Source organism: Bacillus rossius, chromosome 3, assembly GCF_032445375.1.
Source record: "Bacillus rossius redtenbacheri isolate Brsri chromosome 3, Brsri_v3, whole genome shotgun sequence".
Taxonomy (NCBI): Eukaryota; Metazoa; Arthropoda; class Insecta; order Phasmatodea; family Bacillidae; genus Bacillus; species Bacillus rossius.
Window position 1 is genome coordinate 39,933,401 of NC_086332.1, and position 27,039 is coordinate 39,960,439.

At 41.5% G+C, this 27,039-nt stretch overlaps 1 protein-coding gene across 1 annotated transcript in view; it reads left to right on the forward strand.

The window, feature by feature from the left end:
• Window positions 1-27,039, forward strand: part of LOC134531429 (zwei Ig domain protein zig-8) — a 686,659-nt gene that overhangs the window by 656,328 nt on the left and 3,292 nt on the right. The window contains exon 4 of the mRNA XM_063367131.1: window positions 7,736-8,056. Coding sequence (XP_063223201.1) covers window positions 7,736-8,056 — 321 coding nt within the window. The remainder of the gene's footprint in view (window positions 1-7,735; window positions 8,057-27,039) is intronic.

The window sequence follows — 27,039 nt, forward strand, 5'->3', positions numbered from 1 at the left end:
TTTCCAAAAAAGAAAAAAACCGACCATGCAGTTGCAGATACAGGGAAAGGGGTTGAATTTGATGGTGTCCCATGTGCATCCACGCATGCGGCAACTACATCAATGCCAACAAACCTATCAGCAGCATCAGCCTCTACTAGTTACATGTTGCAGGAACGAGACATAGGTGGGTATCGCAATCTTTGTGTATTTAAACATTTTGTATATCTCTAGGAAGTGGCTATGTATATTCGGGTGACTGCGAATTGCGAACGTCTATTATATGTGCAGCTTGTTCTTCGTTCGCCGCAGCTTCATTTACTTACCTACAAGTTATACCTACACACCTTGCTCCTGTGTTAAGCCTCGGTCACACGTAGCTAATACTCGTCGCGAGTGAATTCACGCACGAGCGCGGTCGACCCATGGTTGTGTTGTGGTTAGATTAGACGTCGTGTAGGACAGTGCGCGTCCCTGAAGCCGCATAAGCATAGGCATGCCATGCTATCATTTATAGAATAGAGAGCTGCTTTCGCAGTCACTTCGTCAGTGCTTGCTTTTCATAGATAAAACCACCATTAAATAAATAGTTATTACTGGGCTACGGCTAGGCTATTTCAGTTTCTAATAAATAAATTATAATAATCGCACTTCTATGTAGGTATCTAAACAGTTAATTACTTATTTTTAATTTCAGGTACACTACAAATCAACCAGCAAGACGGGTTAGTTCTTACAGACGAAGAAAGGTACCAGTGGTTGAAATATACTTGGCAACCTATAACCGACTTTAAGTTTCCACTGGTGCGTGAGGGAAAAAAGAACCGGTCTTTTTAAATAATCTGGTTAAAGAGACATGAATGGCTAGCATACAGTAAAATTGCTGGTGGCGTATTGTGCAAAATGTGCGTTCTTTTTGGTCGACGTGAAGCGGGTACAAATGATGTGAAGCTGGGAAAATTGGTGTCGGAACCATTGGCAAGATATGAAAAGGCAATCGAAACGATCACACACCACGAGAGCACGAATTACCACCAAGCGAACGTGGTAGCATCTCAAAATTGTTTGATGGTAATGGAGGGAAAATCAATGGATGTTGTTGTCCAAATGAGATCCCAGGAAATAAAAACTGTTGAAGAGAATCGTAAAAAACTAGTACCCATTATAAAAACAATATTATGTGGAAGGCAAAACATACCGTTAAGAGGTCACAGGGATGACGGTAGTTTAGAATCGGAAAGTTCTTAAGGACACGGAGAAGGAAACTTCAGAGCGTTGTTAAAGTTCCGAACCGATGCTGGAGATGAGATATTGCATGAATACGTAAAAACGTGTGCTAAAAACGCTTCCTACATTAGCAAGTCGACACAAAATGATTTAATTGAATGCTGTGGGGAATTAATCAGAAACAAATAGTGGACAAAATTAAAAAGGCTAAATATTTTACCATTATAGTTTATGAGACCACAGATGTTTTCTGTTTGTGAGCAACTAGCTATTTGTATTCGAAATACAAGAAGACTTCCTAATGTTTGTCGAAGTTGTTGAACTTACTGGTGAAAACATTGCTCGCCATATTTTGAAGGCGTTGGAAAACCTTAACCTGGACATTAAATTGTGCCGGGGTCAAGCATATGATGGAGGAGCCAACATGAGCGGTAAAATAAAAGGTGTTCATGCACTAATTTCCAGTATTCAGCCTCTAGCCTTTTTTACCCACTGTGCAAGCCACCGACTCAACTTAACTATTAGTACAGCCTGCACCGTACCCAGCATAAGAAATGCCGTAGGAGTTATCTCAAGTGTACCAACTTTCTTTCGTGACTCAGCTCAACGAATAAATCTCAGAGAATAAATACAAGCTCATCTGCCAAAGGAAAAACAAAAACGTGTGAAAAAAAATGTGTGAGACCAGATGGGTGGAAAGACATTAAGCTGTTTTGAAATTTTTAGACGTCTTGCCATGTCTTCCTGAAATATTGCAAAAAATGGCTGATCAATATCAAGGAAACAGAAGAAGTGCTACATCTCAATTTTCGTTACTCCAAGCTATAATGTCGTCGGAATTTCTCATAAGCTTGGTAATCCTCTCTGATATTTTAGGAATCACGCTGCCCTTATCCCGATCATTACAAGCCATTGAAATTGATATACTTTCTGCAGTTCATCTTATTAATACGACCACAGCAAGTCTCCAGAGGCAACATGAAACTAGCACGGACACATTCAAAAAACTTTTCAATCAGGCTGAGGACATCGCAAATGAAATTGGTGCAGAAATCACGGTCCGCCGTGGCCGTCAAACAAATCGGCCGAACATTCAGACTTAGTCAATTGAAGAATATTACCGACTTTCAGTATATATATTTATTTTCTAGATTACATGTTAAGTGAAATGTCATCCAGGTTCCCTATCGCTCCCACGCAAAGAATCGGAAAGTTGCAAAAGTTGCTGTCCCATAACTTCAGCGACGAAGATGTAGAGGATGTTTTGCAAGGCGTTGATGTATATAAAGAAGACCTTCCTTGTTTGTTAGCTTTGAATTAAGAGCTAAAAATTTGTCAACAGATGAGAGAAAATATCGCAGTATCTCCAGCAGATGCCTACAGAAGAGCAACGGTGCTGTCAAATATTAGAATTATTTGTCAATTGCTGTGCACGTTTCCAGTGAATACTAGCACTGCCGAACGATCTTTCTCCACCTTACGCTGATTAAAGTCAGATCTTCGCAACAGGATGACAGAAGAGCGTTTGAATGGATTGGCTTTAATGCACATCCATCAAGATGTTGCGGCAAAAATGGAAGCTAATGAAGTGCTGGACATCTTTAGCAGGAAACATAAAAGAAAACTGTCTTTACTAAACATTTAATTTTTCTATTGATTTGACACTTTCATAAACATTCCTATACATACTTGAACTTGTAGAGTTTATTTCTAACAGTTGTTGATTTTTTTTCCCATCCGCCCCTTGTGCCCTTCCCAGAAAAGAATCCTGGATCCGCCCTTGATTGTCCTGATGACCTATTTATTGGAACTAGCGCTCCTTTATTTATGGTTAAGATAAATTAATTAAAACCTAGAGTTGTAAACAGAAATTTTAACCATTTTCTACATTAATGAAACCATTTTTGGTTGATTTAAATTTTAAAAATTAACGATAGAAAATTTGTGGTAAAATTTTGAAGGCTACACACAAATTTTCATCTTGAAGCATAATAATACATGCGGTATAAGTCTGACCCGTTCAGCATTATATTTCGTGTTACATATTAAATTTAACGTTTTCTGCCTACACTTGAGTGTGTCTGTTGTTGGTCTGTTGAATGGATGTTTAAACATGTGGCTCACAACCCGCTATACTGGGTCGTGAGGCACATCCCCACACACCAGGGTTGTGGGCTCCAAATTGTCAAAAGGCACAAAGAAATGGGCGCATTACCATCCCTGACTGTATTCTTAGTGCGTGAACAAAACACAATATACACAACCATCAAAGAAAAATTATGATTCCAATTTTTTAAGTAGCGAGTAGGTGATCGCAGCCAAAAATAAAAAGGCATAAAATTATTAAGCATTTTATTATGCCCCCAAAAAATTCGTTAAGCCAAATCATTACCATCGCTGTACAATGTCCGTGAGCTTATATCATACCTTAGCTCAATACCGAAAATCATTTTTGAAAAGTGAGTTTGCTTACAAATTACATGCGTACCAAATTCCCCGCATATAAATACTTTTCCAAAGACACTAAATATGAATATACTATTTATTGTTGCGGGAACAAACAGCCTGATAAAAAAAACAATATTTAAAAAGGAGGCAGTTTCTCAACTGTCAACATCATTTTTTTCACTCGACTAAAAATTTTAATTGGGTGGAGAATTTACTCATACAACTGCCAAAGAATGAATATGCTACAAAATAACGCTATTTTATGCCTATTTTACATTAGTCCCACTAGTGGTATTCATTTATGTCTTTTATAGTTCCTGTGCACATATATACTTCGTAAGGGGGCAAACTAGGCTGTTCCGGGCGTCATAAAAAAATGTCTTTATAACAAGCTCACTGGACGCGTCCGAGTTTAACGAGTATGCCCAATGTGCAGTTACACCGGGCGGGTACTACGTACTTGAAAAGGTCGTGGCGTCTCTCTTCATCTCTCGATGAGTTGGGCACATTCAATCTCGCATTCCCAGGAATATACCAGGCTCCTGGTAAACCTCAGCAAATAGAAGAGTGGTAGCTACCGCCCTTCACGTGAACGCGCCCCACCGCCAGGTGACGGAAACTGTGCTAGCGGTGCTCGCGTGTTTTGCCCCTGCTCACCACGTATTGGAGACCACACTGACTTCTGCGCGAAGCTCCAAAAGGGCACTCCACGTTATTACGTGAAAAGGTATTCGCCTTGAAGGCGTGTCGCAGCAAACAGCCATCTGACCTATGTCTGTCCCTCTACCCCTCTCCTTTGCGCGCACTCGCCCTCGACGCGCCACCGACGGGAAATAGTTCCGATAGACTACCACACTGTTTACACACTAAATAATATTACTAACTGTCAAACTAATTCTACGCCCAAAAACAGCTAAAACAACGACATATAAAAATATCTAAACACTAAAATCACCAGAGAAAAATAATACACTTTAAAATATAACATCACAGATAAGTTTTCTTAGTCTCAACGCTTCTAGTCCATTCTCATCTCTGCTTCACAGTTCGTACCAACTTTGGCATAAAGGCACCACTGGAAATTTCTGACCCAGTAAAATTTATAATAACAGTAAAAAAATTATAAACTAAATAAGTGGCATGATAAAAAATAACCATAAAAGTACACTATTAGAGAGGGACGTACCAATGATGACGTCACAACCAATTTGGGACAATATGGGAAACTGGTAAGAAAAACGCGAGACAAGTGATGCCAGCGAACCTGGCGATGTGGAGTGTACCTACGTTTTTAATTGAGTGAAACTAGTTCACAGTAGTGGCATCTAGCGGCGTGAAGTGTAAAATTGCTTGAAAGAAATGCAGAAAATTGTCTCGCGCTTCGCCATGTTAACTGGTCAGTATTATTTTCCTACTGTCCTATTGCGATATCTGGCGTTACTACGAAGTTCTTTTTTCCTAGTTCTCGCAGAGATGATAATATCATTGGTCGCACTCCAAGTAATTACTGAAGGAGTGTAAAGAGCCTGTCTCCGCCTTACCTGGAATGCAGGGAGTAATTGTGTTGTTGCTGTAGCGTGAGGGAGGGGGGGAGGGAAGGACAGTTCTTCCCGTCCTGCTCGCTCGGACGTCTTCCTTCACCGCGGAGTGCGCTTCTGGTTACTGCGCCTTTACACCAGCGCTCCGGCCGTTAGGACGATATTACCTGCGCATTAAGGAGGGAAGGCATTGCGGCGCGAGGTGGGCCCTGGGGGGGAGGGGGGAAGGGCTCGCGGCGGGTTTAGTGGCACTTCGCGGGCCGTCGTCGGGCGTCTTGTCGCGAAGCATGACGAGTCCGCGGACCGCGAGACAACGCCATGTCCTCGCGTCCCACAATTCTCTGTAAAGGTGGGTGTCCATAATGTTCATGTTACGTGTAACCTTGTGACACGACACAGTGAAACTATGTTGGAATTATTCCCACCCTCTCATTCATCCGTTCCAGCGTATCCGTATCAAAAACAAATTTTACGTCCCGTAGACACTCCAGAAGGGCAGTTCATCAGTAGCCATGAGCGCAGGTCAACATGCAGCGGCAACTACATTTTTTACACGCATCTCGCTTAAAAGAAGAAAGAAGAGAAAGTCACATCGTTGGTGGATGTCAAAAATATTAACAAGCAGGAGTGTAAGGTGTACGATGGTTCGAGTTCGTTGACTGATTTGAAGTTTCAGGCAGCGAGTGGACTGTACAATAACTTTACGTGAAAGCATCCGACGGAATTCCGAAATTTTTTCCGTGTTCGATTGGGTCGATAATTAATGACACGCCACCCGTCCGCACTGGTTCTTTCGTCGAGCCGTGACTTCCTTCGTCGTGACCGACAAATGACTGATCGAACCCGTTGCGTATCTTCGCGTCAACTTTTGACACGCAACGCTGCAACGAGTCCCGTCAACACATGCACATTTTCGTTACGGTCGTTTGCAACATATGGAAACCCACCTTAATAATACAACTGCCTGTTTCTTGTAACAAAGATATTGTTACGAGGCTGCTAGAGACGAGGTCCGGCCAGCCAGACTGTGGCATTCCTAGGGGAAACACCACCTCCTCTTGGAGCGGACATGACACAGGTGACGTCCGTCCCTCCTTTGCCGCTACATGGACCCTCCATTAGCGGGCCACGCCTGGCTGTCCGGAGTTCTGCCGGTTCCCGAAGCTCCGTGAAGTGTTCTCGCAGCTTCGGCGGTTTGTGAAACACCAACAGAAAACCAGAGAACGACGCAGTTCGGGACTTGCCTTTAAGTTTCCTTTAAGACGTCGAGATAAATCATAATAAAAGTTTCGTATTAATATGCAATTTAATCATCAATCTCGTTAATACAATCACACGCATGCGTCTACACTGGTACGATGACGTCACAGGGAAAACAAATACTGAGCGACACTCGTACAGACGTGATTCATCCGTTGTAGACTCAAAACATTTACAGTGTCGTAGTTATTAGCGATTCAAATCTGACGGTATTTTGTCGCACGAGAAATTTCGACCGACTATCACAGCGACGAGCAAATAGACGTTGTCTCGTCAAAATAATTAAAAAAAAAAAAAAGTGAAGATTCAAAATTGTGTGGGTGATGAGGCTTTTACCACACACACGTGAACGATGAGCCGACCGTTAAGTTTATGGAGCATCTGACCGCTTCCTTTCTATTGGCGGATCCGCTGACATCGATCACACGTCAGTCCGCAGAGCCGCGAACGCCACCCTCGAGTCCAGAATCCCAATTCGCCTTCGTCCATTTCCCAGGACGTCAATCTTCGCGTGGGTGCGCTCTGCATAGGTTAATCAAATGAAAATGTTGCTCGCAGAATGGCGATTGCAGTAGCCATTTTTTTTTAACGAAAGGAGATCACGTGGGAAGCGGCTATGAAAGTTTAATTGGCGTTCGGAAGGGGGAAAGGGGCGTGACCGTCGATGGATTTCCGAAAGGAGGGCAGAGGGCGGCGCTGACGTTATTGATGGTCGGCGGGAACTTTCGACCCGGCGGCGGTCATTGTGCGCGGGCGGCATTGTGCCGCAGAAACAACACCCGGGGCCCGCCATTGTGGCGCGTGGAGCGCGCCTGGCGGTCGGCACGCGAACCTGCGCCGGCGCGGCAAATATTGTTGAGCGCGTTTCTTTGTTTCACCTCCCGCTGACCCGCCGCGCCGCTCCAAGGTAACGTGCCCGGACCACGGACATCACGCATATTCAACCGAATATTTCCAAGCTTTCCCCACTCCAAGAGTTCACCCTTTCAATGTATCGTTTCGTTTGCACTATAGAGGAGATTATCAGGTTTTCCTGCGCGGGCGCTAGAAAATATTGTGGGATTGTGCAATGAGTTTTAACAACATTAAATTTAATGTATAGAGTACATGCAGACTGAAATAACTTATTTTAATTAGCCACGTCAAATGTAGTTGTTGGTCATTCAGAAGAAGCACTTGTTTCTTTTCTTGAGTCAAACAAAAAAGTTTTTTCCTCAGTGTAAACCATGTGTAGTGTTGTAGTGTAGGTAGCGCGCCTGAGCCGTGTGTGTGGCTGGTTGCAGAGGCCAAGGCGCGCGTGCTGGGCCCCGCCGACCTGTACGTGAAGACGGGCAGCCAGGTGAGCCTGAGGTGCGAGATCAGCCAGGGCCCGCACGACCTGGGCACGGTGTTCTGGTACCGCGGGGCGTCCATCCTGCAGCCGCCGCCGCCCCAGCAGCCCGGGGTCTCCGCCCCCGCGCCGCGCCTGCGCATCCACACCGAGTGGACGGACGGCCTGACGTCGTGGCTGCGCATCTCGCACGCCCGGCCGCAGGACTCGGGCAACTACACGTGCGTGCCGACCATCGCCAAGGCGGCCAGCGTCATGGTGCACGTGATCAACGGTACGTGAGCTGTCCCTGTACACCGGGCTCTCTCGTCCCGTGCTCAACCTTCGACTGCCTTCCTGTCCTTCTCTGGGCATAGCCGCGCCTCTAACGCCTTTCCATTTTGCGTATACGACGTATCCGTATCCGTGCCCATGGGGGCCCCAGCCTGGAAATCCTTTAGGATATGAAGGCTGGGTTATCAATAAGGAGGAGAGATCCTCATAACGTTCCTTTCTGTCCTTTCAACAATTATATTCATTTTAACTGTCATGTTCTGACGGGGAAAAAATATGTTTAAAATCAAATCGAAACATACAGGTACTAGAACAGAAATTTGTGCCGCAACGGAAAGGTCTATATCGTCTTGCCTTAATGATTCCTTAACTATTAGTATTAGAGTCGTAAGTGCGGTGTCATTAGAGTTAGCGTTTGGCGGGTTGGCGGGGAAGCAGTACAGCGCTGATTGGTCACAACCGGCGCTCCCGCTCCTTTCTACTCAGCGCAGCTCACGACTCAGGCGTGATGGCGCGGTTATTCGTGTGCTGTGTATAGATTTTATTTAGATAGATCGATCCAAGCCAAAAAAATAGTTTATTTTGGATAGTATTTATTTGTAAAAATGTAGAGTAAGCGTATAAAAGTATTAAACTACAATATGTGAGCCTCAGCCCGTGCAAGAGCCAGCCGGAAGTACAATCACGCATGTCGCTGGAGAGAAGAGGCACAGGCACCACAGTATCAGCGAGACTGTCTCTGGAGCGTCTCAGAGCCGCCAGGCTCGCTCAGTGAAGCAGCTCTGCCGCTGTGGCGCCTGCACCAGCCGACATAGCGAGTGGAGATTACACTATCAGCTACCTACTCGCTGACACGGACGTGTCACGTTGAACCAATGGCCTTTGTGTCCCAATACAGCCCCATTCCACAACATCCCGAATCGAAGGTACGGAAGTTCACCATTACAAATTTTTATTTGATTTGGTTATTTTCACGTTTTAACACTAAAATAGTTTTAAAAAATGAAACTATATTTAATGAACTATTCTTAAAACCTGAATTGCCTATTTTCAAGCATTAAAATATAATTGATTATATATATTTATAGGTAGGTATATATATATTATTTTCTTACCGAGCTTTTAGGTTTATCATTTACTACCACGAGTATCTGTATTTTCTTTACACGTCCGAATAATTACAAGTGTATATGAAAAGTAATATTTAAATATAATTGTAAGTTTCGCAACAAAAATACATGTAGCGGTTGAGATGAAGCTACTCGAGCAATTTTGAGCACAAATATTTACGTTGACCGCGATAGTAGTAGTCACTCTTGAAATAAAACATTTATATTAGCTTCGTTATCGACTCATAAACAAGAATTTCCTTTTGACTCTGAAATGGGGGTTGTGTCATACACAAGTGACGTTTTACATTTCTTCGTATTGGCTTGAGGATGATACACAGAAGTAATGTTTGTGGTTAAATACTTCGTTCGTGGGTAGATTATGCCTGCTCCAACAGCAACTATGTGAAGTGGTACATACGCTGCACTCTGGCATTAACACGCTAGCGTTACTGACAATCTTAAACAAGGTAAAACCACTAACATTGTGGCGAAGGCTTAAGGCCAAAGAATATATGAACGATACTTAGCTGACGACTCGGTGCTGGGTCACTCTTCCTGATTTAGGCCCAGTGGCCGTGCAGTGTTAGTAACCTACTGAGTTACCTCGTACACTCTGTTTTTATGATCGCAGATGAACCGTAGTTCATCAGTTTTTCAACAAGATAAGATCTTAGAAGTCTGCTTAACAACAATAAACCAGCGCAGTTAAAACAGCCAATCACGTTGCTCCTGAAGAAAAGCGTCTTTTGGGTTCTAGCCGCGTGGAAGGCGAATATTTCACCGATGTTTCGGCCAATCTTGAAGCCGCCATCATCAGGGTAGCAGTTACCAGGCAATATCCACCCTGAAGATGGTGGCTGCAAGGTCGAACCGAGGTGTCGGTGAAGTGTTCGCCTTCGACGCGGCTATAACCCAGAGCAACTTGAGGCAACGACCGCGAAAACCCGAGATCCTAATTCGCGTTGCTCTTGTCCTCCTGCGCTGGAGAGTTCGTGCCCTCCCGACGAGACAGGGTCAGACCTGCGGGGAAGGTCCACCGACGACTATCCTTACTGGCGTCATGGCGAGGAGGATGACTCGTGACCACTCCGAGATGCTGGGGCAGGTGGACGACCCCAGGGGAACACTCGTGGCCGAAGCCACGGCGACTTGCTGTGGCCGTCCGGGGAGCTCTCCACACCAGAACTCCGTCGATGTGGTAACACTTGAGTGACGTCCATGCAGCTGGGTCACTGAATGTACAGGATGACCATTAAATAATGTCCAGGATGCCCATAAAATAATGTCCCAGTTTCAATATTATATATTACAAAAAATTTAATTTAGGCTATTTACAACAGCTCATACCACAAATTAAAGGTAAACCTACCTAGTTTTTTTTTACAAATGTTCAATATGTGCATTTTTAGTTATACGTCACGCATGTAACCTAAAGTCCAATTCTTCCCACCCTTTGGTCTGGTGTAACGGAAGTCTTAGCTTCTTCAATTCCGTGTCTCAACTCTGGCAAATCATTATTTAGCGCTGAAACGCAGACACGATCTTTTATAAAGCCCTAAAGGAAAAATAATCGCATGACGTTATGTCAGGTGAAGGTGTTAGGCCAGCGAAAAAGAGCTCTGTAGTCTCGACTATTACGACCAATCCAACGGTCAGGAACTATGACGTTCAACTACTCTCGTACAAAGAGATTACATCCTGTTGCCAATAATAACCCTCTATTAATTGGAGGAAAGAACCATTCTATCGCGCCGCAAGCGAGAAAACAACAAAGCGGTACTCGCGCACGCACTTACCTAATAATGTTACGTTCATTTGTTACAGTGTCATCACCGAGTAACGGTCACTATATCCAGATAAACGCTATCAACTGAAGTATTGTTCAGTGTCACCCATTTTTATTGTTAGTTGGTTAATTATGAATAAATGTGTTTCTAGTTACAGCGATCCTCTCTATGTTATTTCCGTTATTACCTGCTAACCCATTAATAACTGTTTTATTTTCTCTTCTATTGTGACCTGGAACCAACACTCTACAACGCTTACAATGGATACTATTACATTTTATAACCGGGACATTATTTTATGGACTGACTGTATAATAATTAATACCTACATATTTTTTTTCCGAATGAAAATGTTTTCAACTGTAAAACAATTTTTATTCGTAGTACCTGAGAGTTTAGCGTGAATGTCATTGAATCATCTGATTTCTATAGATTCATAAATGACAGGGGGTCTGTGATGCAGAAGAGTAATTCACCGTGTTGGATAACGAGAGTTCAACATCGCTCATAAAAAAGGTCTCATCGAGTTCTTTGTCACACGAACGCGGAGACCCACTGCAATATTCTGGGAGCGGCCATGTTGTTAATTGAAAGTGATTGTAGTCAGCACGTCTGGCTTCTCGTCCCGGCCAAATGCGTGTTTGTGACGGACGGTGAGGCTGACACAGCGAATGCTTTCAAAACAGCGCTTATTTAAAACAGGGGCAATCAACTTTACGCTGCGCCCGCCATCGCTTTAATTAGTGCTCTCCGGACCAACCATTTGTTGAAAGCGGAAACTGTTAATTATATGCACGGGCAATGCATACTGTTACGGAGCAGCATGTCGAACTCTGGTCACACCGAAATACGTAGGTCGGGGAATATTATGTGCTTAGTGCAATTTGTTCCTAGTTATAACTCTGACATACTCGATTTGTTAGGTAACACCGCAATTGGTCTTGTTATTCTTCGGGCTCAGCAATCAATAGACCAGTTTAATTATTTTTTTGCATTTAAGTATTACTGGAATACTAAGTCAGTGTTAGGTAACAAAAAGAAGAACTAAGTTTGAAAAGTAGTGGCACAAATATTTCCTTGGTAATTTGTAACTCGGTTCAGATACTCGTTTAGAACCCCGACAATATGAACATGGCTTATGGCGAGTGTGATGGTCTTCTGGCGAGCGGCGACAATGACTTGCGTTGACTTGGTCGTGCAGTGAAAGGTTCCTTGACCAGCATGCAGGGGGTTTTGAAAACAAATTATAACGGGAAGTACGCACGTTACTCCGTAACTCATTTGCGTAATGGTCTTTCAAGCGTGGAACATCTCGGCAGGCGACGAGTCTCGCCTTGTGTAACCTTCGGGCCATGAAACTTAGGCGGCGAGCCAGGCGGTCCGTACGGCAAATCTGCAGCAAATGAATCGGCGTGTGACGTCAGCCCGGACAGGGGAGTATGTGTAATGACTGGAGTGTCGTCACGCTGTGACTCCACAGCAGCGCACGGGTTCTGCACAACGCCCGGACGTGATGTAGTACGGGACCCGGAGGAGACGCCAGTGACGAGCGAGTAACTTCGGTTGAGACGGCCCGCGGACTGGGGGGCTGTTCGCGACTCCACCCGGGTCGTCGCCGAGTCCCAGCCGAGGGGACGAGTGGGTTGCTGGTCGCTGCAGCGAGCCGATAGGAGGAGGAGGAGAGACGCCCGCGCCTTACTCGCCGGGGGAGGAGCGAGTAGCGGACTACTACTGTAGCGACGAGCAGGCGAGTGCCTTCCAGTGACCCCAGTCCCGAGGAGGGACCAGCAGGGCAAGGAGGCCCGAGCAACACCGTCCAGCTGCTTCAACCAGGGACCTGGCCGGAGGAGTAGCGGGGCGAGTAGTGTTCCCGACCCCAGGGGACGCGGAGTTGCGGTCGGGCAGCGAGTCCGGAGCAGCGAGTGTCAAGGCGAGCACACGACTGGCTTGATGCCCGCGCCGTCCTTGAGGCGTGTCGACACTTTATAACGTTAGTCAAAGAATACTTACACAGTCGCCTCACTGTCACTATCCGATGCTCAAGATATAATTTTGAATGAGTAGTAACTCGCTGAGCTGACCGTGTGTGCTAACACCAAATATATTACTAAGCAAGGAGAATTTATAGAGTAAAGCAGAATAAATAATTGTTTGGAACAAAGAATACTTGTTTTAATAAAAGGTTGAATGAATATGAACACATATGAATTTGTTACAGTGTCATCACCGAGTAACGACCACTATATCCAGTTAAACAATACTAAAGTACTGTTAAATGTCACTCATTACTATTGTTAATTGCTTGATTATGAATAAATGTGAATAATCATGAATAAATATGAATTAGTGACTGTTTGAAACATGTTTAGAGAAACACCATGCAATAAATTTTATATGTGAATGTCAGAACGAACGGATGATTGAGAAATCTAAAAATCATCTGACTGAATGAGTGAAAATGTTTTGAAGTGGACAAAATAAAAAAAATGGTGTATTAGTGAAGAGGAAGAAGTTCTGAAGAAAAAAAAATCGGGTTCATTCTATAGTTTCATTTTGTTAACTATTTTAGAGTTAAATCGTGAAAATAACCAAATCAAATAAAAATTTGTAATTGTGAACTCAGTGAAACCTAATCGCATGCCTCATTCTTTGAAACAAATCGTTACTTCCGTACCTTCGATTCAGGAGGTTGTGGAATGGAATCATGAATCTCGAGTCTACGTGTAGAAAACCAGAAATAAATTTTAAGTTGTCTTTATGTTTAAAACTTTATTCAATGAAGTAAAATATTAAAAGGCGTTCATGTAATGACGCCTTGGATGCAAACAATTTCAATTTTTTTTTTTTACATTTACCTTATAAGTTTTGCCCTGTGTTCACTGGTTTTTCAGCCAAAAGCCACTTATTGTTTCACTGTTATTGTCGTTATGGTGACTTAATTGAGTGGTACAAATTTTGATTCTACCATTCTAATATTATAAAACTTAATAAATATTTTAGCTGGTCTCTAATACAATACACGAAAAATGTTTATGATATATCTTAAACATATATAATGGAAAAATGACTAGCTTTTCAAGGGTTATGATGGAGTAGACTAGAATTGATGTTAAACATAATTTAGTATTAAGCACAGATTTATCAACAACACTTAAAAATGAAATTGTAAAACCATAATATTTAACATTATTTTATTTGGGAGTGGGTGGAGAGACACAGTTGTACTGTGCTCCGTATTGGTTGAACGTTTTATATTTCATTTAAAAAAATTACTCCATCGCGAGAACTTCTGTAAAGTCGTATCTCCACTTTCCGTGTTGGTAGTTGTTGATTTTGAAGTGAAACTTCTTTGCTGAATGAGCGTTACCAAAATTCTATCGCATTAGAGGAATAGTCAGGTACTTGGTGGGGGAACCGGTAGAGCAGGAGAGTGCGTCAGCGGCGACTCCACTCCAACGCATGCGCTAGCGGTCGAATGGGAAGATGACAAGGGAGGGGGGACAGGTACGTAGCGGATCATGCTATATGCTAGTTGTAACGGCCGGGAGGGGTGACGGCAGGGGAGAGGTAGAAATGATGCTAAGGAATTCTCGTAACGCTGCTTGTGTTCGCCTGCTCTTTTTTTTTAGATCATACCCACATCCTTACTATTCTCAATTATTATCTCTTGTTCAATATAATTCTAATAATTCATCTCTATCAATATTTAATAAGCAAGAAGTTTCCCTTCTGTCGCGCGTGGACTCCACGCCAGATGTGATCCACACGTAATCTGCTTTTTGTACAAAGTCATTCAAATATTCTCTATTCTAATTTTTCGTCTGGCTAATAGCTTTCTAGGCACTCGTTTTCCGTGTTTCAACGGCGCTGGGTTTTGCATGCAACTTCACTTCTGCAGTCCCAGTTTCAATATTTCCCTTCATAAATACGTGTAATCAGGAAGGAAAGCTACCACGGCAGGGGTAGAGCCGAGCCTTAAAATAGTAGTTGGCTTCAGTAGCCCCGCCACCGCTCATCCAGTCCAACCTCTCCAGCAAGTTCCTCCGCGCTTCTTGCCTCTCGATTGGCGCTTCGAGCACCACGTGACCGCTCCATCCTTCAACTGGCAAAGTAATAGGTCCCGGCCAACTCTGGCTTTGGTAAACTTTTCACTCCCGCAGTTTGGAAATATTTTCGGTTTTCTCGTCGCTTGCATGTTTAATACCTGCTGCAGCTTCGCCTGACCTTAACAGGGATTCGTGGTTCACGAGTCCTTAAGGCACGGCTGACGTCTGCTTTCCCCTCATAGAAGAAAGTTTCTTTTTAACTTACGTATTTAATCAGAAGTGCCAGTGTGTGTGTTTGTGTGTGTGTATGTGTGTGTGTGTTTCTCCCTGCTGCAACCTCTATCCCACCTCTCTCTCATTCATTTTCGCCAGTGAAACTTTTTAATGATCAAACTAATTGTTTCACCACATAAATCAGCCAAATTATCTTTTACCCGACAAAATTAATACAACTGTGGAATTGGACTCGTAGAAGACTCGCCAATAAATGCTACGCTTTTGACTTGTCACTTATCATGAAGGATAAAAATTTGCGTTTCCACTGCTGTTTTGAAATCAAACATGAGTTTCCTGAGCTATCGTCCATACGTTAGTCAAGAATTCATTATTATTTATTATATCACAAATTGGTTTATAGTATTGTTCAATAATTTCAGAACCCATTTTGCAAGACGTGGTTGTATCATTAGTATATATATTATAGTTTATTATCGTTCCATACAGTACATGATGTTCACATATTTAGTTTGGAGATCATTTTTTCTAACTAGTGAACCAAAGATCCCAGGTTCGATTCCTGGCCTATTGGAAAATTTTCTTTCGTGGGCTAATTCTTTTCCCTTTTAACTACACTGGATCTCTGTGTATCCTGGCCTGGCCTCACCGGTCCCCGTCACCGCAGCAGAGCCTCGACATCCTGCTCAGCTCTGTGCGAAGGCTGCTCAGCTCTGTGCGAAGGATGCTCAGCTCTGTGCGAAGGATGCTCAGCTCTGTGCGAAGGATGCTCAGCTCTATAGAAAGCTGCTCAGCTCTGTACAAAGGCTGCTCAGCTCTATTAGAAAGCTGCTCAGATCTGTGCACATGATGCTCAGATCTGTGCAAAGGCTGCTCAGCTCTGTGCAAAGGCTGCTCAGCTCTGTGCGAAGGATGCTCAGCTCTGTGCGAAGGCTGTTCAGCTCTATAGAAAGATGCTCAGCTCTGTACAAAGGCTGTTCAGCTCTATTAGAAAGCTGCTCAGATCTGTGCACATGATGCTCAGATCTGTGCAAAGGATGCTCAGCTCTGTGCGAAGGATGCTCAGCTCTATAGAAAGCTGCTCAGCTCTGTACAAAGGCTGCTCAGCTCTATTAGAAAGCTGCTCAGATCTGTGCACATGATGCTCAGATCTGTGCAAAGGCTGCTCAGCTCTGTGCAAAGGCTGCTCAGCTCTGTGCGAAGGATGCTCAGCTCTGTGCGAAGGCTGTTCAGCTCTATAGAAAGATGCTCAGCTCTGTACAAAGGCTGTTCAGCTCTATTAGAAAGCTGCTCAGATCTGTGCACATGATGCTCAGATCTGTGCAAAGGCTGCTCAGCTCTGTGCAAAGGCCGCTCAGCTCTGTGCGAATGCTGCTCAGCTCTGTGCAAAGTCTGGTCAGCTCTGTGCGAAGGCTGCCCAGCTTTGTGCAAAGACTGTTCAGCTCTGTGCAAAGGCTGCTGAGCCGGCTGGCCTCTTACACTTCAAATATACGCAGAACACGCCCTTGCAGAGATACACTTTAAACATTCCAACTAGATGTTCATTAGTTTTCTTCTTTTCTTCCGTGAGATAGTTTTTAGCTCTATGATTCTAGAATACATACTTATTTCATTGAAATAAATTTCATAAACATGATGAAAAGTTGAAGGATATAGAAAATATTAGTAGGTAAGCTCGTAATTCCACACGCAGAAGAAATTTATTTACAAGGATAAAAATATTTTGTTGTTTGGGGAAAAAGATTCTATATGCATCCTAGCGTATATTCAAGGATTTGTTTTCCATCGTCTGTCAAATTGTTGTTTAATCACAATTATTGCTGTCTAAATTATTATGACTTAAGAACTTCATCATGAAAGTTATACGGTTTAAATGATAATTGTTATGGTTTACCATAAGATATAATCAATATCCTGATTAACACTAAAAGGTAAAAATCATCAGTTATTTTATGTATCGAAAATTCTGTGACCGTGCCATTGACTTTTGTAAAAGTTGATATAAAATTTTCAAAAAAAATTCCAAAATTATTTTGAATGACGTAAACTGATGTGCCGACATTATTCCATATTTAATCAATTACTGTCAGTGTTACGGTGGCAAATCTCATTGAACCGCGGGATTTCAAGCCATGATGCGAGATTAAATTGTTAAGTGTAAATGACAGCTTTCATTTCAAGAACAGTAATTTTTTTGCACTTTTTTTGTTGTGTTTTTATACAGACTTCGCTTCACAAACGAATCAAGTAAAATAAAACCATTTGAAGCAAAGATTTTAACATTTTGTTAGAAAAAATTATGAACGTTAATTTTTTTCATCAAAAATAGAATCAATATGCTGATAGCTGTGGCGAGCAAGGAAATGGCCTTTATTATGGATCACAAGACACGCATATGTAACATTACTAAGTATTGTGTTGCTGTGTTTTGTATTGCTTGGACACGCACTTTTAGGCAGCAAAACTACAGATGATGCATTTAGTGCGGTCAAAATCATATAAAATGTCTTTATTATTTATTTATTACCTACTTTTCATTTGTTTTCATTTAATTTAATATGCTTTCTATTTCTTCACAATTGTTTAAAGAACATTATTTTTTTTCCGACCGAGATGTCTTTCCGCCGGGCCTCCCAGGTGAGGAAGGAGTCACTGGACCACTACACCGCCGCGGCTGTCTGTTTGGTGGCGGTATTCCAGACGAGACTGCCATTTGGACGTAGTTTTGCATCCAGGTCCCAAATGACAATTCTTAAATTTAGGATATTTGTTGAATAATGATAAATACTTCTCAATTAACTTAAAAGAGCAGCTGCCAAATTATGTGGTGGTGGTGAAATAAGTGTAAACTTTTATTTGCAAGAATTTGTGGAAATTTTAAAACAGATTAAAGATTAGTTGTAGAGATTGTGTATCACAAGTACACGAGCCTTTATTTTTTTTCTTTTATAGAATTGATACGTAACCAAAAAATTAAGAAAGAGCCACAGTTACATAGCAGTATCACACATTTATATTATACTCTAACATTCATAAACAAACAAAAAAGTTTTTTCATAACTTAAACACTATTAACAATTATCTTTCGTAGTGCCATAGTATATAATGTTTCATTGTTTTTTTTAATAGCTGAAACCATAATGCGTACGTCTGTGGTCTTATGGAAAAAAATTTTAAATGTATGAAAACTCGGTAGAATTGTTTCTCTTGGTAGAGTTGTAACCACTGGAGTGGCGTCAGACGCGACACGCTTGTAGCTGCTCGCATGTCCGCGGCGGCCATCGACAGATTTAATGCGCGCCCGCCCGCCGTGGCAGGCGATTCATTAGTCACTCCCCCCCCCCCCCCCTGCTCGCAGGGCGCCGCGCCGGTTTGAAAAACGCGCGTCAGCTCGACTCGTGACGTGGCCAGGGAGGGAGGCCCGCCGATGTCGCCCCAGCCGGCGAGACCACTGAGGCGGGTGCTGGCTGCCCGCTTGCTCTCTGGCCAGCGAGACAGTTCTTCATCTGCAAGAATAACAGTTATCTTTAGCGAATTACGAAAAAAAAAAAAATTAAAAGGAATTCTAATCATGTTTTTGACGGAATATTAAAAAAAAAAAAACAATATTTTCAGAGTAAAAATTTAAAAAAATTCAATTTTTTTTCTAAAATATTAAAAAAAGTTTTCTTTGTAAAAACTTTATAATCTATATTTTTACCTAGTTGTTTTGTAATTGTCGAGTTCTATCATCTATCTTGAAGTAAATGAAAATGGGTGCCGCGCGTTAGAAGTTACACTTACTTGGCGTGGTAAAAATTAACTTTTTTTTTTTAATTTTGCATTCAATTAAACTAACAAAAATAAAATAAAAATCATTGGCGTAATATTATAAATACGGTTAGTAAAATTAAATAAAACCAAATTTTCAAAAATTAAATAAGTAATATTAAATATTAATAAAATCACGTGTATAAATTGATTATTTAATTTAGTACAATAATTGGGATAAATTGTATTTGATAATGAAAATCAATCAATATGGTGAACGTTAGTTCTAATTTATTAACTTTAATTATATATGAAATAATAATGTATAATGGGAATAAATTATACATACAGGAACATAACCTCACAAACACTCCATGAAAACGGCCAGGAGACTACTAAACCTTCCACAGGCACTCCCTGTCAGCGACAATGGGAGCTTACAAGGAACCTGACATCGTTAATACATACGGAAACATAACCTTACTTACATAAATACACTTGAAAATACACTTGAAAAAGTTTATAAACAACTTTTCTATCAATAATATTAGTAATAAATAAATATGTTTAATTATATGGTCCAGTATTCAATCCCTAAATTATAAGATATAAAAGCATATATATGTATTTTTTATTATAATGTAGTCTCTTATTTGTATGCAGAATTTTTTCATGCTGTGAAAATTTCGTTGCGTGGCACGCGCGCATCGTAAAATTTCACTCTCATGGTTTTTTTTTTATAACGTGCTTTAAAGAAGCATAAACTTCAATAATTAGCTTTTATATTATCCTTCAGTCTTCACTTTGCCTTTCAGCACAAGCGTACAAACTCAGACATGTATAAAATGTAATCCGAACACTTTCATCAGGAGTTCGTGGAGGTTGCTTGTAGTGGGTTATGAGTTGGTACGCCGGTCTCCTCGGCGCATGCGCGAAGATGCTCAGTGCGCTGGCCGTGACGTCACTCGGGGATGGCGTCGTGTCAGGTGAACTGCGTCGCGGAGATTCAACAGTCCGTCAGAGGTGCGGAGATGCCCCGTGTCTCGCCAGGCCGCGTTCCGCCCGTGATTTCATTCCAGCTTCCCTACCGCCAACTTTCAGTTGGATTACTCAAGTTAGTTAGTTACGGTTCGGACCGAGCTGGTCTGGACCTGCGTGTGGTCATCTTGGATTCTGGTTTCCCACTCACTTCAAGAACGAGACGTTCCACGCCATTTTGTACGCGTCGCCCAGCTGTAAAGATGCAGGATATCAGCTTCTAGTGAGTGGCGATAACAGATTATGTCAGGAAAAATTGAATTATGACTATTTTCCTGAAAAAAATTTTTTACAATAGTAAACAACATGAACAGCTATTTTGCTTGAAAATATATTTTCATTCATCGTTAAATTAATTTGGTTTTTAATTGATTGTGGTCGGTTTATTATTATTATTATATATATATTATTATTTTTTTTATGTAGTGTTATAGAAGTTTTAACTTTTTTATATTTTTTCTTTGTAAAAACATATTATTTATTTTGATATTTTATATAAAATACTTCATTTTAAGTTATTTATCAGTTGTAAAATTAGTGACATATTTGCTAAAGAATACAAAACGCAGTGCTCATATAAAGGAAAAACCGTATAAATTAATAATGTTCGCAGGCTTTTACGGCTATTGTCTGAAGTAGCTTGGCTTCTAGGTTGTAGCCATGTCCTTGGCGAATAATATACCGACGTTTCGGTCGACATTGCAGTCGCCATCATCAGGGAGCAGTTACGCGGCTACAACCCAAAAGCCAAGCTACTTCAGCCGTATAAATTGTCCTAATGTAACAAATTGTCCATTGTAACAAATGATTGCAGATATTCTTGGGGAAGTATTTTATTCATGTAGGTACGTTATCCCCACTATTCTGCGGCGACAGAAGTAACAGCGCGGTATAGTGGTCAATGTCCTTAATTCTTATTTATTTTGTGGATTCCACGAACGCACCCAGAACTTGTATCTGGTAGGTATCATACAGGATGTCCATAAAAGAATGTTCCAGTTTCAATAATGTATTATACCAGTATAATTTATACTATTTACAACAGATCATACCACAAATTGAAGGTAAACTAACCTAGTTTTTTTTTTTTTTTTTTTTTTTTGCAAATGTTCAATATGTGCACATTTAGTTGAATGGCACACATCAAACCTAAAGTCCAATTCTTCCCACACTTTGGTCTGGAGTACCGGAAGATTTAGCCTTTTCAGTTCTGTGTCCCTACTCTGGATAATTATTAGGTTGCGGCGGAACATAGACGCGATATTTTATAAACCCCCATAAGGAAAAAAATCGCCTGGCGTTACGTCAGGTGAACGTGAAGGCCAGCGAAAAAGATCTCTGTCGTCTCGACCATTACGACCAATCCAACGGTCAGGGACTTCGACGCTCAACCACTTCCGTACAAAAAAAAATCCTCCGGAAAGAATACAATCGTCTTATATTTACCATTAATTTTATTTCGCCTAATTATCATGGAAACTGCAATACTCGCCTCAATTTTTTATTACTATTTTGTCTCATTATGGAAGCATAATTGAAGATTTGTAAAGAAACGGAATGATTTTTCAACAAAAATTGTTCGACAAAGCTTTCACTGCCTGAATTGTGAAATTTTTAAATAACTCTCAGTGCATAATCCTGTATATTTGAGTGTGTGTGTTTCAACAGAGACATACGAAATAATTCTCCTTTCATTTCCGTAGAAGGTATCGCTGCGACTGTAACCTGGGTGTTGCTTCCACGCACGGAAATCTCACCGCAGCCGCAGAAACGCGACTCGTCCCGCTGGCATGCGGTTGACATCACGTGACCTGGCGGCTGCAGACACGTGCAGGGGGCTCTCGTCCGCGGCCCGACGGCCAGTCGGGGGAGGGGGGGGGGGCGGGCGGTGGGTCCATAGCGAGATTGCCCGCTGACCCTCGGGGAAAGTAATAAGCCATAACTAAGGAAATATCGACAGCGAACGCAACGAGATTCTACAGCAAAAAAAAAAAATCCTTCCCTCCAGTGAAGCGACGTTGCGAGGCAGATTATTTAACGGGGCGTTCTCGCGATGTCTGCCAGGGGGAGGAGGAAAGGGGGAAAAAAAACTGGTTGACCCCTCTAAAACCCTTGTCTGTGCCAGGGAAGGGGGGGTGGTAAAGGGGTGGGTTTGGGAATGATATTTAGGATTGGGTGTCTCCTACAAAATCGGGTGAGGGGAAACACAGAGTAAGTTAGGTTGTAGTTGGGTCAGCGGACTCTTTGATTGATCGTTGAGACCCGGGAGGGAATCATCTGTACACTCTTGACGAAGGATAAAATAAAATGGTATCCCCACGCATATGAATGAGCGTTAAAAATAAATTACCGATTTCACGTTGGCCGCTCTTCGTTGTTGGACCGTATTTAAAATTTATTTACGGGTAAATTCCTAAATTTGATAATCTAGATTGATTTCGAAGTGTAATTTTGCTGTATTTAAATTAACTTTATTGAAGCACTGAGTAAATTCTTTTTGAACTCAATTTGTATCCATCCGCCCCAATTCGAAATTAATATCGCAACTTTTACCAGTGCGCCCATCACCTGAAAATGTTTATTTGTTAAAAACTTGAGTGCTTTCATGTTAGGAGAACTCTTGCTAGATACATTTAAACAAAAGTCTCAGTAGTTATTTATTTCCCTTTACGGCAACGATATTTTGTTAACTTAAGTACATCCAAGGTTAACTAAATAAACATGCTCTTATTTAAATTGAACAATATTTTTCCTGCTCATATGATTTTTCAATTCATCGGATTTGTGAAACCATGCAGTTTTTGTTTAGCAAATAATAAGCTATTTACAAAAATTATCCACGCGTAGTTCGTCTTTTTCATTGCATGATTTTTTTTATTTCGAAGATTTATTTAATATAACTACCTAGATTTTATCTTCAAGCAGTATTTTTAACAATTTATTTTTTGTGATTCTTTTCGTTGTACGTGATATCATTCACTGCTGACAAGTCACTAAATACGAAGCCATTTAAGAGTGACATCTCCCTCCGACGCGGACAGGGAACTGTCTGCGGTGATCACAAACACATCAATCACGTCAGCCAGGAGCTATTGAGACGCCAGAGCACCTCGTTACCGATGAAGGCAGGCCCCAAACAAAACTGATACACGCTGATGTGAGCGCCTTCGGCCAAAAAAAAATACATATACAATATACATCTCATTTCTCAGTTGATTCTCAACTCTGAAGATGCCTGCTGCAATGCAGAACGAAATGTCGTTACATACTACCACTGTGACGTGACTCAAATTCGGAAGCCAAAATAACTAAGTTTTACGAAGTATCTATTTAAAAAATTTATTTCCCTGTTTAATTAGGTGCATGCAAAGTTCGCGTCATTACGATTTAGAGATACTGGCATGTACGCCATTTTAACACTTGAACTGCGTTCTCATTGGACCATAGGTAGTTTTTACATTCCCCGAAGGACAGGACTCCAACAATATTACAAAATTCAAATGAACCAATCACATGCGATCTAACCGGAAGTTAACATGTAGCAGCAGTCACCAAACAGTTGACACCCACTTATTTGTGTAAACGTGTGTGTGGAGTTTATCCTGGTACCAGAAAATAACTCGAATTATCCAGGTTTCTTAAAATGACTCTCAGTGTTTTGTTTACCTCGTACACCGCAAAAAAACTTGGGCCAAAGGAGTACATTTGGCAAGAACGAAGTTTGAATTCCGCTATGTCTAGGATTGTTCCAATATTAGAAGTGTTTTATTTCGCTTCCTCGTTAAAAAAAAAAAATCCAAGAATTTAAAACCCTGTCCAAATTCTCGTTTTTCAAACACTCGTTTACCAGACATGCAGCGCTCGCCAATCTTCCAATGTCACATGACTCTCTGACTTCGTGACCTACGGTCACTATGCCGTCAAAACACTCTTCTTTTTTTATATCCGTCTAAGCTTTGAGAGCGCCACTTTTGTACGGCGTGTTTAATACTGAACAATGCAATTTGATCGTAACTCACTCAAGAAAAATTGTGGAATTTATTTTTCCTCTCCGTGTGTAACTGTTACTAAGCCCAGTTTGTTTTAGGACGAGAGTGCATGCCTCCCGTGTCTCCTGTTTGGCCTCTGCAGTAAAGTTAGCGAACACAATTTAGCTTCTAAATCACATTTATTTTCCAATAAACCTGGAGCATCAGCAGAAAGATTCTGGGAGGGCGCTGTTGGGGGAGAGAGACAGCCTACCAGAGGGGAAGGCATGTGCGGGGGTAGAGAGGGGCTTCGCGAACAGAGAGTATAAATCACCGGGCTGAAAGTCCACTCGGTTCCTCTATCCCAGACCGCAGGTTGGTCGCAATACATCTTGTATTTTATATTTTAAAAAAATGTGGTCACTTCGTTTTCCGTAGCACGAGGTTCAGAGAGTTAAATTAAACTTTCCAAAGCCATTATAAAAACCTTCCTTCCCATGCTATCGCTGCTTTGCTTTTAACATTTTATTTATCGCTTAGAGCAGCCAATGTATCAGCCAACGGGTTATAAAAAAAATCCGTAGAAAACATATTAGTACGACGTTGAAAATTTACAACCTTGTTTATAAATACGTTGGGTTAAATTTTTGCATCATATGCTTATTTCGAGTCGCTGTTATGTGATGCATTATTGTTCCTGCGGTCTTAGCCTTAAGTAGTTAAGGTGTTCTCACGGCCGCGATGACTCATGTGCGAGGGTAGCGGGTTCGATCCCTCGACCGAAACGTGGGTCGATACATGCGCTCAGAGTTGGTTTCTAACAGCTTCGGAGCCCACTGCCGTCTTGTAAGACCCGTCAACTTAAGTCCCTGTTCATTACTGTGTAGCAACAAACTCTCTGTTTTATATATCTCTGTCGGTAAGTGGTATGCTTCTGCTAATTTGCTACCATTGAATAGGTCGTTATAATTATGGTAAAATCATTAAACAAACGAATGTTTCAAGTATTCAAAAACTGCGCTTGGATAAAATGAATTCGCATAGTGTTCGGATATTTACAGAAAGGGTAACACGTTATATTGATACTGTACAAATATTTTACCCCGTCTTCGTTAGTTCAGTGCATGTGGATCAAGTTTCCTTGGCTTAGAGAATAACATAGCAACTGAACTGCATTTTTATTTGCCAGTTACAATCCAAACAAGTAGTGTGTGGAATTGGTCTCGAAGCGCGCGGTCAGAGTCATTTGTCACTGGAAGATTGATGAGCTCCGCATGTCTGTCGAACATGTATTTGTTAAGCAGGAGCTTGGCCAAGGTCTTAACTTCTTGGATTTGTTTTCAACGAGAATCTCGGAAGCGAAATCAAACTCTTGAAATATTGGAACAACGCTATACAAGGCGGATTTAAAACATCGTTCCTGCCAAATGCATTCCTATGGATGGATAGGGACTTAAAAATTCGCACTTTATATGACATATAGGATAGAATCCACAATCCCCTACATACTCAGGCAAATGCCATCTGCTCATTGGCTGTTGACCCGTGAAACCTGTCAACTGGGATGCTTGCGTTTCGAAACTTTTTTGGTTGAAGGTTTTTCATTGGCTCACATCGCGAAATGAATACGCGAATTTTTTCCGGTGTGTACCTATCGCTCAAGTTTTTGCGTGTTCTATCCCGTCAGAAGTGAATGCAGTTAGTATAAATTTTTAAAGACCTATAAAAATTCGCGTTATATTCTGGTACCAGGATAAACTCCACGCGCTTGCACACGTGTGTTGCATGCATGAGACATTTATTTTCACGTCTGGGGTATTTTTTTTTTTTGCCTACCAGGATTTTCTCCCAGCAGAAAGGGCGGGATACGTAAAACCCTGACGGCCTCTCTGCGCCATGTACCCCGGTCCCGCAGAGAACGAAAGCAATCGGAATTAGGGATCGTAATAAGTAAATGAAAACAAACGTTTGCTGTTAGCGGCGATAGCATTCATAATTAACGTACGCGCGGTAATACCTCGTTCATTTTGGAGTGTTTTTGCTTTAACGGATCGGGAACACGAGCCAACATGAAAGCGCTCTGTATACGCCGGAGAATCCTGAATAATTTATCCTCGCAGAGGATGGACTATACAACAGGCCAGTATAATAACATGGGCAAACTATTTTGTATTGTGTGCGTGCAGTTGCAGTAGGTTCTACGCCAAAGCCATCAGAGAGAAGGATGAAAGGTGTACGGCACTAGAAATAAAATAAAAAATCTGCCAACATGGCTGTCGGTGGTTTAAAAATTCTAGAAGGCTCTAATGGCTTTTAAAACGCGTCACATTTTAGTGGAGTGTTGTCAGTGGCCCGATGACATTTTTATATTCAACAGACACAAGACATATGACATGTTTTGAAAGCCACCCTCATTATCGATATGTGTGGTCGACGTTGATGAAACTAAATGTTCTTCTACAGATTTTCTGGTTTTTAAAAGAGATAGAACGGAGGGTATGAATACCAGTATCAAAACAATACTCAAATATTTCAAAACTAAATATTATCACATAAATTTCTTCATAATTGTATTATTTCCAATGCATGGAAAGGGCGTTTAATTAAGTACCTTGATATTTGCGAATGCGTATTTTATTCCACATCGTACACTAAAAAGCCCTTTCGGCACAGCCTACAGGCTGATTTGGAAGTACCGATTTATTCTGGAATTATTTTGGAAACTTCTATGAACTTCTGGAACATTTTAAGAACTTAATGTACATATCATATTTATGTTCTACAATATTATAAAATGATCGATTAAATATTTCCTCGTTTTCCACGCAGTGAAAATATTACGAATATTTTAAATTCAATATATTAGCCATTGATTAACTTAGAACGAATTTCATATTATATGCCAAGTAAAATAATTACTTAATGGTTTTAACCAAACACTATTTATTATCCCTTGTACTAATAACGTGGTCGTGAAAAAAAAATTGCTTTGCACCAAGGTTTAAGATATTATTGTTACGATTTATTAATGTGTGTGGGAGAACTACTG